The sequence below is a fragment of the Halichoeres trimaculatus genome, unplaced genomic scaffold (assembly GCF_033239565.1).
Source record: "Halichoeres trimaculatus isolate MK-OKI-2021-1 unplaced genomic scaffold, fHalTri1.1 fHalTri1_scaffold_15, whole genome shotgun sequence".
Taxonomy (NCBI): Eukaryota; Metazoa; Chordata; class Actinopteri; order Labriformes; family Labridae; genus Halichoeres; species Halichoeres trimaculatus.
In genome coordinates, this window is record NW_027437193.1 from 17,135,212 (window position 1) to 17,150,593 (window position 15,382).

The 15,382-nt window shown below is 40.9% G+C and overlaps 1 protein-coding gene and 1 long non-coding RNA gene across 5 annotated transcripts in view; one reads left to right on the forward strand and one right to left on the reverse strand.

Moving 5' to 3' along the window:
• The first annotated feature begins 5,138 nt into the window (after nt 1-5,138).
• Nucleotides 5,139-14,158, forward strand: LOC141804142 (uncharacterized). Its single transcript, XR_012599631.1, has 3 exons — nt 5,139-5,265; nt 7,974-8,065; nt 13,818-14,158. It is a non-coding gene; the product is annotated as an uncharacterized LOC141804142 (long non-coding RNA).
• Nucleotides 12,929-15,382, reverse strand: part of LOC141804141 (solute carrier family 12 member 7-like) — a 35,743-nt gene continuing 33,289 nt past the window's right edge. For 2 of the 4 annotated variants that reach the window (XM_074688440.1, XM_074688438.1), the window contains 4 exons: nt 15,205-15,371; nt 14,650-14,664; nt 14,257-14,390; nt 12,929-13,938 (listed from right to left, as the gene is read on the reverse strand). In XM_074688440.1, coding sequence (XP_074544541.1) covers nt 13,847-13,938; nt 14,257-14,390; nt 14,650-14,664; nt 15,205-15,371 — 408 coding nt within the window. In that variant the 3' untranslated portion in view covers nt 12,929-13,846. The remainder of the gene's footprint in view (nt 13,939-14,256; nt 14,391-14,649; nt 14,665-15,204; nt 15,372-15,382) is intronic. The other 2 variants (XM_074688442.1, XM_074688439.1) reach the window with 1 other exon arrangement.

Here is a 15,382-nt window from a genome sequence, read left to right on the forward strand (position 1 = left end):
CCTCAGTTTGATCCCAAACACACCCATTGGTCCCCTGCACTAACACCGAACCACAGTTTGAGCACTACATCATCACTTTGAGCATCACATCATGGAAAACACAAGACCATTTTCAACTGAAAGTCAATGGACCCTAAAAGAAACAGACATTCCTCTTTTCAACTTTCCACTTGCTGATTTTTTTTTTCCCCCATTCAGATCTAATGGAGCCGACCGTTACACACACAGCAATGACACCTTTTACAGTTGGCCCATTGTGCCCAGCTGTGTTCGAATCAAAGTCACTGTGGCTCAATAAGCACATTCCAGACAGGACGCCGCTGCAGCCAGGCCGCTCACTCCTCCAGGAAGACATTTAGGTAGAGGCTCTTTCATACGGCTCTATGACATGCTTGCCTGCCAGGTTCAAAACCCATAAAACACTGAATGGAAGTTTTAATTCTAGCAGCATCAGAGACCAAATAAGGTCAGGAGTGGGAGCAGTGGAAAGGCTTACAGGTATAGACTGAAAAAAGCGGGATTCTGGGGGCATGGGGACCGTAAATGAAAGGAGTATGGAAAACTAAAATGAGTTTCTAACGGCAAAGAGAGCTGATGTCATTGATTTAACCACAACTGTTACATTATGTGAGGTTTAGTGTACAATGGAACCCCTCTCATCCAAAACAGGCTCCCGCTGGGCTCACCTCACAATCATTTATATTGGCTAAACATGGGATCCTTTCAGAGCAACTCAACCAACAGTAAATGGAAAGTGATGGATCCTGGAGACAGGAGTAAGAACCATTTAAAGGGGACAGGGAAAAGTTTGGAATGTGGAAATAGAGAGATAGGCAGCAAATGTAGATGCTAATGGCAACACTATTGGAAAATTGCAATGCCAGTGTCATAACTTGACTCTCATTCATTTGTTTTGATGTCAAAGTTTTCACGACTTCTTAAGTCTGCAATGTCTTTCACATGTTGTGCATTTTTCTGCGTCTGAGCACAGGAGAAGTTGGAGTTTCCGGATATGCAAGTGAAATATGTTTTGAGTTTGGCATGGTTCAGACGGAAGATAGTGATTGAGATTATAACAGATTGACAAGGCCAGCTCTGGTCTCCTATATGGGTCATGATGTGGATGTTCACCCAATTCCCCCAAATTCCAAGCAAGTCAGGCTTTGTGATGCTTCAGGGACACTGCTGATCAGCTGATCAAAGCATGTCTAAAAAAAACAATCCCCCACACCAAATCAAGGCATCAGATAGGCTTCTATTTATGTCAACATGTCAATTAACACTGGCTCCTCTTTGTTGTGGTCCAGATGTGTCTGTGCTCGGACAGGACTGCATAAAATACAGACATAGTCTCCGCAATGCCACCCATCTGTTCCTGAAGCAGTGAAATAAAGACAATATATATAGCCACAGCCATATTGGATATGTCACAAGCATTAAGCTTCCTTTTTTAACAGATATAGAGCACCTGTCAGTCACGTGATCTGAGCTGTGTCTCTGATTGGACAATCAGATAATCCTAATATCTTCTAAACCACCAAGTTAGAAAAAAAAAATCACCTTAAAAAATTAAACGCTAATTCAAACACAGTCATGGCTCAGTTGATAGACAGGTTGGCGTGTTGGGGCTCTTTTTCAGGAGGATTAAGGTGCTCCTGAACTTCACCTCTTTGCTTAGTGCCATAAAATGTTGGGGTGAGATAGCATTTCTACCATGACTCACCATTTTTGGGTGATATCACAAAGGCTATGTCATTGTTTTAGTCAGTTCATGCCTTTGGTTTTAACTGTCTGTGGACAGTTTCTTCTTATAATTAAAACTTTAAAAAAGCTTTATTGTGAGTTTCTGCCGACTCATCAAAAGGTGAAGACTGTATTCAAATTTTATTTTTCAAGAAAAATTCCTACACTTTAACTTCCATCTTTCAAAGTTTGCGAGAAAAACTGTACTCTCTGTGATCACAAAGTCATACTTTCCCACTTACATACGTTGTGAGCACCCATGTTGTTTTGAGAATTGGACCTTACTATGGTTGGGGCGCTATGCTATTCTCGCGATTTGATTCTATTACAATTTTTGGGGTGCTGATTCGATTTAAATTGCAATTCTTTGATATTTACGTTAAAATATTTTTTAGTTTGCTTTTTTAACCCCAGACCATGTGGAAAAGTTAAATGATGGTGATAATGTCTACAGACGGTGTCAGGAGCCATATTTTCCCATAAAATGCACATCATGTGAGTCAATGAGAAACATTTTAACCCCCTCCTGGAGAAAAGTGCCAACTTGTTTCCAATCAAGTTAATAAACAAAGACTAAAATAAAGAATTTTAGCTTGGGAAAAAAACAGTTTTTTTGATATTGTCCAACTAAAAAGTCCAATAAATCGTATTTTGATTTTTTCTCTCACCCCTAGACCTTACAGCATTAGTACAAAATTCAAGGTCTGTGATTGTCTGTTGTGGTTGACTCACTTATCAGGCATTTGTTGCTTTTCCACATCATTTAAAAATTTACTCGGTGTACCACTCCTGTGCCAGGAGCAGCTCCAGGATTTGAAAATATGATTTTCTTGTCACAAGACGGTCTCTTTATTCACAGAGCCTGTGGCAGTCCACAATGTGATGAGATGTGTTGAAAGACTGTTTCACAGCATCTCAGTGTTTCATGTGAGAGCACATGAACACAGGGAGCATGCGGCAGAAAAACAGGAGCAGTTCTCTCCGATATTAAACAAGTGTTTCAACAGAAGACTAGATTTGACATTTATTGTTAAAAATCATCCACCCTCTAACCGACACACGCTGACATTAAACTGGCCCCGGGAACAAGTGTGTTTTCAAGAGCACAATTCTAAGCTCAGTGTGAACAGACCCACAGTGACACACACACAGCAAAAGCACTGCAGCGAAACTCCTCACTCAAAACAATGAAAACCAAGCACTTCACTTCTCACCCTGGTGCAGCGTTTGACCTGATTAACACTTTCAGATACCTCAATGTACACACACACACACACACACACACACACACACACACACACACACACACACACAAATATACATGCTGGATAAAGGGAAGAGAGGAAGTCAGTTTGTCACCAAACAAATAAACCATCTCTCTCCAACAGAGCTGTATAAGAAGAGCAGCACAGCAGGGTGCTCCAGAGGTGTGAGAATGGAAATCAAAGGGGACTGACCGCATTATGTGTTTCCTAATGGATGTGTGAAAGAGGCGTGGATGACTGACAGGAGTTAAATTCAGACATCACGTCCAAAACTGAACAGCACATTGACCACTGACCGATGAATATTTTCTAACATAAGAATATTTAAGGTCAATAAACAGGGACCTTATTTTTACTGCTCCATGTTATGGAAAAAAGTGAGAGGTGGATTAAAAAAAATGAATAAAAATGAAAAAGCTTTAAATACCACCCACGCTCACAGATATACACCATCCCAAGATAATGAGATGTCATAAGATGAAAGCTTTGAAATGACCACCGTGAAGCTATTTGGGGTAAAGTTTCTAATCCTGCAAATATTCTGATCTAAAATTTGAGATTTATCAGAGGTTAAAAACAGGTGAGTCCTTTCTCGCTTGTGAAAAATGGTCAGTCAGATCGTATCTGCTTCTAGCAGGCTGGATCAGCTGTTGCTCATCAGGTAGACATGTTCGGACAATGATCTCAAAAGTATAGCTTGTAATGAAACCTTTGCTTGTGTACAGTAGATGAAAGCTAGTCACTCAGACATGCTGTGTAATGCAGCTGCAGTCCCTGATACATCTTTGATTCTTTACTCCTGAACCTTTTAAAGAACCTTTTGAAGGATTCTTCATTCTGATCTTCTACTTTGATTTGCATCTTTAATGTGTATGCACATACACAATGTATAAATTGGCCCTGAACAGCTTATCCTTCATACATAAGACCTTAGTGTTAAACTAATCACAGCTTCATCACACATCTTAAAATGCACAAAGACTTGATAGTACAGCCTTCAAACTTAAACATGATTTTTCTCTCATTAAAACATCGGAAATGTCACTTTAGACCCAGTGATGACAAAGAGTCTTGCAAAGAGGAGTTACAGCTTTATCATTAAGAAGAAGATGAAAATCAAACTCCTACACTAAAGCATCTGTTGGCCTGATGCCAGTTAGTTTAAAGCTTCATACTCCCCTCTGGAGCATCCAGTCCAGCTGTGTTTTCCTGTAAACCTGTGATGTAAGGACAGAGCTCCAGCAGTGTGAATCTCACCTTCTAAAACCTGCAGGGCAGAGGCCATCCAGCTCAGCAGGACGAGATGCAGGGCGAGAGACCACCTGGGGAGACGCAGCAATCGCATAATATTGCTTTCAGTAAAGTTTCTTTTACAGGCTTACGTTAGTCAAAATGATTATCAGATGCGGAGAATTATAAAAATGCAGTTTGCTACAAGTTTTTTTTTTTATGAGGCGCTCAGTACTCAAAAGTAAGCAGCGCAAAAAAAAAGATAAAAGTTTCTGCATCACAGGTCGATGATCTCTGAGGTATAAGCGACCTTAGGGTATGTTGACGTCCATTAAAACCCACTCTACTTTATTATCTGGAGAAAATGTAACATTGAATGACTTACCCTTGAAACATTTTAGCGCGTAAAGACATAAAAATCCAGGTTTGGCAGTGAACTCCAAGCGCATGTGTGTGATGAAATTCCGGCAGACTCCGGGGTCCCTGTGCCTCCGTGTGCAGACCTGAAGTCACACTGCGCGCTGTCTGTCTCTCCCCTTCTCTCGCTCCCTCTCTGGCAGTACAAAGCCTCTCTCAGTTCAGAGCTGAGTGACTCTCAGACACACGAAGTTGGGTAATTTGACTCTTGAGGATGAGGAAAAAACTCCCCCCAGACTTACTCAGTCGACCCCTCTCCTCACCTAGTGTTGAGGCCTGATACTTCACTAATGATGGCACAAGTCCCATGCTTGTTTCTACACAATGGTCTGACTGAGAAATCTGTTAAATGGGCTGTCACAGTAAGAGAGACTTCCAGAAAGATGTGATAGTAAATGAATCGCTGATACATGCTAAACAGCATTGCTAAAGATGATATGGATCTGTTATAACTGCTCTCCCTCGCCACCTTGTGGCGTGGAGTACCCGCACACTTTCGTAAATCACTTTAGTGAGGCGTGTGTTTGTTTTAAAAAATAATGGGGATTAGATGGAAACAAATTTTCTTTTTTCAAGACAACTTTTTTTTTACTGGATTCAACATGCTGAGGTAAGGGACTTATCAATAGGCTAAAGTTATGTATCCCTACGGTTTGAAACGCAACAACAAGCAAACGTAGCAGCTAGCTATATGTGAGCGACATCTTTAGCTTGGTGCTCCGACATATCTGTAGACTAATGTGACAACAAGTGAACACTGTCAGTTTTTAAGTAGTTTAGTAGCCGTTTATATTTAGTGCAGGTGGCAGTCTGGTGCTCTAAGAAAAGTCTGTAATGTGTAACGTTAGTAAATCCTGGTTAGCTATGTCCTGCCAGTCACCTACCATGACTGGCAGGTCAAGTGCAGAGCTAAATAACCCCACTCTTCATTTTTTCACTACAAAATTAATCACAGAAATCGTTTTCAGCTGAGAAAAACACAGATTTCTGTGTTATTTAGGATCACTTTCAAACTCCTCACAGCCCCTTTGAATTAAACTGCTGTTGTAACCTTACTGAAATGACTCAGGCGCATGTCCAGACAGTATGAGATGGCCCAACTGAGGGGATGACCAATGCGTGGGCATTAGGTTTTTTTTCTTTATGTGTGTGTGTGTGTGTGTGTGTGCATTCTTAACATCAGTGAGCGCAGGGGTTCCTAAACTTTTCAGTCCGTGTTCCCTGGGGCCATTTACACAACATTTTTGGAATAAAATGCAACGGTTTTGTTGAGTTGGCCCTTCTTACACAACAACAGCCTTTTAGGACGCGGTCACACTGGCCATCCAAACCGTGCCGTGCCTAAGCACGATTGCCCCGCCCGCAGCACCGTTCCCCAGCTGGAGAGTACGGCCAGCGGTCACACTACCTCAACATGAGCCATACTTTAGCGGGTACCAGACACGCACACGGCCCGACTACGTCATCGTGAAGCATCTGTTAACATGGAGCGCGATCTCAAAACGATTTATATTTTATATTAAGTCGTTTTCACCCGACACAGCCCTCTAACGCCCCTGCTTTGTTCAAAATGATTGTCGAGAGATGCGCTCGCGGCAATCATACGTCAAGGATCGCACGCGCTGTCCGCGTGCTTGTGCTCGTGCATGAAGTAAACCGTGTCGAAGCCCACCTCTCTGAAGCGTGCCAAAGCATGGAAGGGAATCGTGCTTGAGCACGGCACAGTTGCGGTCACACTGGCCTTCCAAAACGCGCTTTAGGGCTGAAGCGTGCTTAGGCACGGCACGGTTGGCCAGTGTGACTGCGTCCTTAGCCGATCCAAGACGGAAACTTTTGAAGATAGCCTCCAGAATTAGATTGCCATGTGCAAACCGGACAACACCAGTAACAATGGCGGACTACCATGTGGAGCTCGTGCTGCCAAATCTGCTGACTGCTTTTCATGCACCACTTCTGCCAACAGAGAAGACACATTCAATGTCAGATGATCAGCCCACCTCTATTTTGGTGAAGGGCTACCAAAAGACACTTCTGGACAGGAACAGTTTTATTGCCAACTACAGTTTCTGTGTAAACGCAGATTTTTATTTTTTTTATTTATTTATTTTTTTGCTGCATTTTTCGCATATTTGGGTGACACAATGTCATGTAAACAGCACAACAGAAATCATGGTGCTGGTGACTGGCAGCCCTTTGCTGTGGAAATAAACTGAAAGGCCAATCCCCCATTGATCTGAATCAGCAAGTGTGGCACATTTAGTAAAAAACAGTATTCAGGGGCCATGCCACCCCGGACCAGTCCCTGAAACCACCCCTGCTTTGCTTTTCATTAGGACTATTGTTCAACCCCTACAACCTGTATACAGACAGGACAGAAAACCACAAACAATCACCTCACTGTGTGCCTGAAGAACCAGGAATGATACAGTGCCCCGTAACGCCGTGAGATATCAGGTCTGTCAGGTATTTATTCTTTGTTAACCATTTCTTTATTTGGGAGCAAGTTAAATGTTTTCATGTACCTGGGATCAAAAAAAGCCTAAAGAGGATTTACGTCCCCTACCCTAAGCCATCAGTGCAGATAAGAAAATCCCTCCAAATTAAAACTCAAACAGGGTAAAGTGTCAGAAAGGAAGGTTGTGCAGAACAACTCATAAGAGCCCCTGCTGATAGAGCAAACTTTCATCAAACAATTTGGAGAAATGTGCTTCTTAGCAAAAAATAAACAGTTTTAGAAACTCTGCTTTGAAACTAATGAAAGTTAGTAAGCCAGTTAAGTAAAATGTACAATTTAGTTTAAAAGACATAGAAACAGTTAAAGTCTAATATTTAATGATTGTTGACATTTAAAGGGTTTTCAGAAAAGACTCATGACTGTCACCATAAACCCGATTAAATTTAATTCATATAACTATATGTCTCAATGAGTCAGTTAACTATAAGTAGATATCCAAAGAAAAAGAAAGAAGTTATGTTAAAAATTAAGAGTAACTCAGGCAGCACTTTGAGATGCTGTGGCCTCAGGCTTTATACAAGGTTAACATCATTTTCAGAATACAACAATAAGATCCAGTTCAAGTCTCATTATTCTTCTTGGAGTCAGAGCCACAGAAGTGGACTGGTTCAGAGGGTGCCTCAATGAAATTAACCATGTTGTGATGTTAACACCCCATTATTATCAGATGCTGGAATGATAATGGCTCTGAGAGAAAGAAAAGATACCCTCCCTTTCCTCCTCTTCCCCCTTCATCCTCTGTCCCTCTTGGTCTTCTCAGACCACATTCCCGTCCTTAAGCCACTCATGTTTTCCCTCCCCAGCTCTGCCCTCAGATCTCACTCTCAGATAAACGCTTTCTCCCCAAAAAAAGAAGAAGATGCTGTTTGACCCCGGCTTCAGACGCTGTGGAAAGGTCAGTCAAAGCTGTGGGAAGATGATGGTGGAGATTAACTCCACTGATAGTAGGCTGTTTGTCAGGAGAGTGCTCGGGGGGATGGATGGAATAAAACCTTAATAAGTTCAGGGATTTAAAATACAAGTATACCAAAAATAATGTTAAAAAAACAAGCCAACAGCAATACATGGACCTCTACTGGGCTGCACTGTTCAGTCATGCCCAGAGCTCATTGCTAAAGTCAGCTATTGTGCTCACAATTAGCTCAACATGTTAGCTTGCAAGCGGATTGTAAGAGGCTTTCTTCAGTAGTGCCAAGAGTTTTAGAATAGTGGTGCAAGAAGAATTGTCTTTGAAATACTGAGTTTAAAACAATGACAATTTGAAAGTGTAGTCTTGTTACCAAGAAGATGAATCACAGTATAATTGTGATTGTCAGATTTCACATTTTATCCGACAGTGCCCTAAGCTTACACTGACAGACAGTTAATAGAGTGATATAAGAGCAACAACCCTGAACATCAGGGTCCCAGGGGATACATTTTAGAAATATTTTTTAATCATTTATCTGTTGAATAATCTCATACACGACCTGTTCCTAAACTGAAATATCAAACTGAGTCAGTTTTACTATTTTCCAATGCACTAAAAGCACGACAGCATCATGATGTCAAAATTAGCTCCTGTATCAGTGCACCAATAGCATGGCTAAAGACCTGTTATGCCTGAGACCAACAATGATTAAATTACAAGACAGCTGTCATGTCTGAATAACAAGGATTTAATCCCTGAGATTCCCTGGGACATACAAAAAAAGCAAGAATTTGGACAGAAGGAAAAACCTGAGGAGTGTAACAAAGTGCTTCAAGTTATTTGGCTGCTGGTGCTGCCATCAAGTGCCAGTAGAAGTGTTTATTTTTTCCATGTAAAATAATGTAGACACAGCTAACTATATTAAAAATTAACACCAACAAAATTGATATGTAAAGATTGAAGTAATATTGCATCTTTCATGTTACGGTTGATCTTTCAAAAGTTTTCCCTCAATGAAAATAGCAAGGGTAGGAATGGTGCCTGATCCACTCTATGATGATTGACACGTGGGAGATGAGACTAATGAGCAGGGCCCATATGCACATCCAGTCATTACGCAAGAATAAGAACAAGAATGTTGGTCTTGATGTACCATTATGGAATGGTCCATTTGGCAGTAGCGTTAGCCGCATGTGCGACTGCAAATAATTGGCCAGTTAAATAATTACATCATGAAAGCAAGGCAGGTACTGAACATTATGTGTCAGAGGAACAAATACAAATTGCACATGCCTGCCACACAAACAGCGATAAACATAGTGACAGGAAATGGTGCCCTTTAGAAAAGATAGGTGTGCATGCGGGCCCTAGTTTCATTGGTTTGTGAACATTGAAACATTGCCTAAAAATAACACAGAGTTGTATTTTGTGTCTGACATAGACTGAGAAATCTGCTCACAACTTTGGGCTATAAAAAGTAACACCACAACATACCACTTACACATTTTCAAGTGTGTGAGTAGCTCCCTGTAAGTGGAGAAATGACTTTTGGTCTTTGTTTTATTGGTTGTGATGTCTGGTTTGGTTTTATCCTTGGGCATATGTTTACTCTGCAGACTTCACCCTCAGCTTGCAAAGCTGTGTGTGTTGTTTTTTTATACCATGCTGCATGCTCTTGTCACAACTCCTGTATTCTCCTCAGGGTCCTACAGTTCAGGAGTCACTGATAGAGTCCACACTTTATTGTTTGCTTAATTCATGGGCAATATCTCATGCAGGACTATTTCTGGAAGCTGCCTTTCTCTGCATCATATTTTGTTTTGCAGTAAGATGATAAAAAATGTCATCATAAAACTTTGTATGGTAAAACCTCCCACATTTGCAGAAAGGCATTCTCAGTGAACCCTCATTTTGTTTTCTTGTTGTCCACCAGCTGTGTGATTTGCAATTTTATAAAGTTACAATTAAAGTTACAAAAAAAGTTGCTTTTATTCAAGTCCATCCATGCACAAGGAAAACACTCCCACTGGGGAAACAATAAAGTGAGTTTCAGACATCATAAAACAGGCTGTACTCTGACAGAGGGATCACAGACGGTACAGAGTGCAGCAGAGTTGTAGTTCAGACAGCGATCAGAGTGACGGACTAGGATTTTTGTTGTTGTTCTGTGCGTGCTGACCCAGCTAACAACTGTGGGAGACAAACAGGAAGCCATTTATCCAAGGCCAAGTTCCACTGAAAGCTTCCCATCGCTGCTCCAAGATTCCCTTTGTTCTTTTGCAAATCAAGAGACAATAATGATTTAAGGATTAATTTGATTTTTGGAAACAGAACGTGGGGGCCTTATGTAAGAGGTGACGACAGCTCAGCACTCATGTGGGTCAGACAGAAAACTAATCCATCTGACAAGAATCTCTCACCGCCTGGATGATTTTTACATCAGGAATCAATGAGTTTCAACAAGAAGTGTTATTAGACGTATTACAAAGATCTGAGCATGCTTCTGATGCATTACAGTGGACAAGTTGGGTAAATGTTACACAAAAGGGACGAGATGAAAGGAGGGCAATCAGAGAAATCACAGCCTCATTTCCCCTCGGTTCTCACTTCCTGCTTAGTTTCCTAACTGCCCTGTGTCTGTGACTGTCTGCGTGTTGCATGTCATGCTATGGGAGTTTCCATTTAAGATTAATCAAACACTTCAACTTGTTAGGAAGCTCCTCATGTGGGGTGGGATTCAGTAACGAAAAATAGTCTCTTTTGCTGTAACACAAACAGACATGATATGCAAACTTCTTCTACAAGGAAAATAATGTTTTCAGAAACAAAGCTGGAAGTAGGTTAAGTACTTAAGTATCTATTATTTGCTGGAGATGCAGAGATTAAGTTTAAACTTTGGGAGTGTCGTCATGTGTAGATGTGCGAATGCAAGTGGACAGGACATTTTGAAAGAATTTGTGTTTCATTTTTCCATCCTAATCATAAGCAAACCCAATCCCTCTCTAATGAGGAAAATAACTCCTTAAACCTTGTATTTTTAAAGAGATAACCTCCAGTTAACAGCAACATTGGGTTTTAAGACCTTTGCAAGACGTTTTTTAATGTATGGTATAATAGATGTGAAATGTTCAGTGTAATCACATACATATTTTTTTTTTTCCAACAAAGTCTCCTCTGTCGTTAAAGTAATATATATTCTAAACCAGCTTTTATTACCATGGTTTGGAGCCAACAGAGCTCTTCAAAATACATATAAAGGGCCAGTGTCCAAGGTATTTTTTTTCACTGGCTGTAAACTTTTACTCAACATCTAAAGTCTGGCACCAGTTTTTTTTTTTTTTTTTTTCCAATACATATTTTGCGCACAGCACTCTCTGATGAAAATAGTTCAACTTCTGGATCACTGCCACACTCACCAATGTTAGTCCCCCACCACTCACCAATCAAAATTAAAGGTTGCATATTCTGCTCCTTTTCTGCACTTCAAATTGGATCATTGATGTCTTTATGAAATGGTAGTAACATGTTTTGGTCCAAAAAGCCAATAAATCAAGCACAGCAGCATTGTTTCCAGGCTCTCATAGCCCCTCTGTTCAGAACGCTCTGATTTAGTGGGCGTGGCCTTCATATGTAAATGAGCCACCGCTGATACCGCCCTGCTCTTCCACTTCACTGAGAGCAACGCCACGAGCTCTGAGTGCACAATGTTTAGAAAACAGCGGAGCTCCTTCACTGTAATATCACAGGCTAAAACAACAGGCTAACAGCAGCTACAGTCAGCATCCTGAAGCTAACACAGAGACAGAGGGGACACTGAGGAAAAGCTCTTACATCTGCTCCACAGCACACAGCATTTAAAATACTCACATTTCCAGGGTCTGAGGTTTGTTGGCGGATGGTTGGTAGTGCGCCTGGATTCAGGACCAGTCTATTCCCTAGCCGTCTGTTGTACTGTCCATAGTTGGAAAAGCAGTCAGCCATGAAGTGAGTAGCACAAACATGCACAGTTTTACTGAGTGTAGCTGGCACATTTCCTTGACTCTAGCCACATAGTTTTGTCTTCTTCCAAGATGGGAAGCTTGTGCATGGAACTATGTGGCTGTTAACAGCCAAAAACAAAGCAGTGATGGCTCTTCAACTTTAGCATTCTCCTCCCCGCTGCTGGAGGGGAGTGGGGGGGGGGGGGGGGGGGGGGGGGTTCGGGGGTATCTGCTCCGGTGGACCAATCAGGTCAGACTTGCTCCTGATTGATCAAAAAAGGGAATCGCTGACGTCGGCAAATCCCCAAAAATCCAAACAGCTCGTTTTAGGTCAGGATTTTACATTCACAAGCACTACTAAATACAGGTTTTGTCATTAAATATCACATTTTGTGGGCTGGGAGGAAAGCCAAAGACCCACAAATTTCACAAAAATACTTAATAAAGTGATTTTTGCATAATATGGGACCTTTAAGCTAGGGCGAGACTTCTGATATCAAGTTTGTCGGCAACATTGCGGTGTAGGTGTTTAATTTCAATTCTGAAGCAAATGCTAACGTCAGTTCACATCTGTGGCTTTATGTTTTCTTTGTGAAATATCCTTGAACAGCAGCAAACTTTAACCAACCACTGGGGAGTTTCCAGCTGGTTTAATGGTCAGGGAGGTGAAAGCCATGAATGAGTATGAGGATTTTTTTTTCATGGGGTCAAAGATATCATTGGTCAGATACAAGTGTACACAAAAGCATCTGAAACTTACCAAACATATCTATCTTAAATCACCCTCATCACCATCACCATCATCATCATCACTTCTGCAGAAATCAAAAGTGAGAAACAACTTTCCACTCAAGACTCAGGGTGTCAGTCTTCTTTGTGAATCTGTTTATTCTCCTTTATAAAACTAAGACACAACACAGTGAATTAATAAGTGTGTATGCTGAACTAAAAATATCAAAATAAAATACTACTATACAAGGTTTGATGTTGCTCAGCCTCAGTTTTCTTCGGACATGCACACAGGCAGGTTAAGAAATGAGCTCATACATACATATATACACTAAACTATTTACTCAAAAACACAAAAATCCAACTAAACACATCTGAGACGCAACTAAAACTTACTGAAATGCTAAAAAACATTTTAGTTCAATTTACATTTTCACTTACTCTTCCTTTGTGATCACACTAAAAACAACTGGATGCGTTTAAAATAAAAACAATAAAAGGTCTGAGACTTTACAACTTTGGTCTGTATGTCCTGACACTTATCAGCAGGACTTTGACTGGTGAAGTTATTATCAAAACAATTAAAATTGTACTCAGTCCGTCTCAGGACTTTAGAGTCAGTTAATATATGGCATCATATGGTGTATATGATGGCACTGTGAGCTTATAATGGGTTTTTAATGTGCTCCTTTTCTCCAGTAAGGAAATTACAGTGTGTAGACCTGTGATAACAAGTCCAGAAAACAGTGTGAAAGAAAAAGCATCTCTGATTTAGCGCTACAGTGTTTGGATGTATCTGAGGAAAGATGTCCCTGGAGGAGACCCTGTTCCCCAACAACACAAACCAGACTCAGGCTAAGCTGCAGGTAGACCTCTGTCCTGAGGAAAACATGATCCCCTGAAACGTCAGTGTCACTGCTACTTTTCCTCCCCTGAGGGTGAAAAAGGGATTTGCTTTGCTTGTTTTCTGTCAAGCTAAGTCCTCCTCTTTCTCCGAGGTCCTGCAATCTGACAATGTTCTCTTCCAGTCCACAGGATAAAAAGAACCCAGTCGGTGCTAGGAGTAGATGGTAATGACCTCCCGACCTCCTCCACGGACCAACAGGACACAATCTAGACCATCCATCAGGACTTCAAGAAACTCCATGTCTGATAAAAACATCCTGGTTAAGGTCACATTGACACATCACACTGGCTTTTTCAGGTTTAACCTGTTTTATCTGCCTGTATTTGCTGTTTTTATTCTTTGAAACATTACTTTTAAGAAAGTTTCCACTAAATATATCATTATTTTGCTATGCAGTATTGTGGTGGTATTTGAGATGATGCATCCGTGTGCACTCTGAGTAGTTCTGAGTTTCCTTTAACTTTTGTCAACAAAGCAAATAAACTTGTTACCTCAAATGATGGACTCTGCATTTAGAGACTAACTCATAAACAAAAACTGCTCATGAGCTGAAAGGATACAATTCTCATGGCCTTTCTTGTTCCTGGGTGGTCCCGGCATGTTGAGCAGGACGAGCTGTGAATTCTGGGATTTCTTGACCACCACTTCATTCAGCTTCACCGCTGTGTGCATCCTACGCACGTTGGTCTGGTTTCTACGTTACACCACAGAACACTGGTTATCTTCATTGTTTTTTTTTGTTTTGTTTTTAACACAATCAGAGATGTGAATCAGCAATGTACAGGAAGCACAGAGGATGTGATCGGTGCATCTGATTATCTTTGGGGAAAATGCAGCAGAGACACATGCAGCTTGAACACTCTCATGCAGACTGTGCTTGTCATCTAACAGAAGCATGCAACACAGGGAGCGTTCATGCAATGCAAACATAACAAAAAGTGAAAGTAACTTACAGATTCTCCCACTCGCTGGAATGAGGAAGAAAAACAACGCATCCAATATTAACAGAATGATTCGGAAAGCGATCCCTGCCTGAGCTTATCAGCTGGTTTGATGATTTTGACAATCTTTGGTCAGTTCTTCCTTTTCCTAAACTGGATAGTGCTCTTTAAGGTTAAACAATTTGAACAGTTGGTTTTACAAATGTGCAAGTCTCACAATTATTGTCAGTTTTATTTTTTTAATTTACTGAAGGATATGATGTGTAATGCTATAAGTCTGATGCTTTTAGCTGCTCTTAGCGTCTTGATGACTGCAACCATAAATCTGATTCCTGTTCTGTGTTTAATGAATAAATTTAACAGCAGAACAAGTAATAAATATTAAATCTGATACGTATTGACTTTAATAACAAAAAAGTGAAATCACACAAATATCAGAGGAAAATAACCAATTCCGCTTCACATAGCTGGCACACTGTCATGCCTTGTGTTTAAAATGAAGCGTCATGTTTGGATTGTTATACCCTGTAAATAAAATGAAGAAGTGTGTCTTTGCGATCAACTTACGGTTTCATATTGAACATGTCTTTCACTCCCATACTCTCTCTGTGTCTGTTCTTCTCGTTCATGAGTTTGTCTTTCGTCCAGGTCATGTGAACTCTGTCAGGTGGAGCACCTGCAGCTTTTTCGCTGGCAGAATGAGATGCTGTGTTTCTGTCATGGATCAGCTGGGCCTAAACAAGAA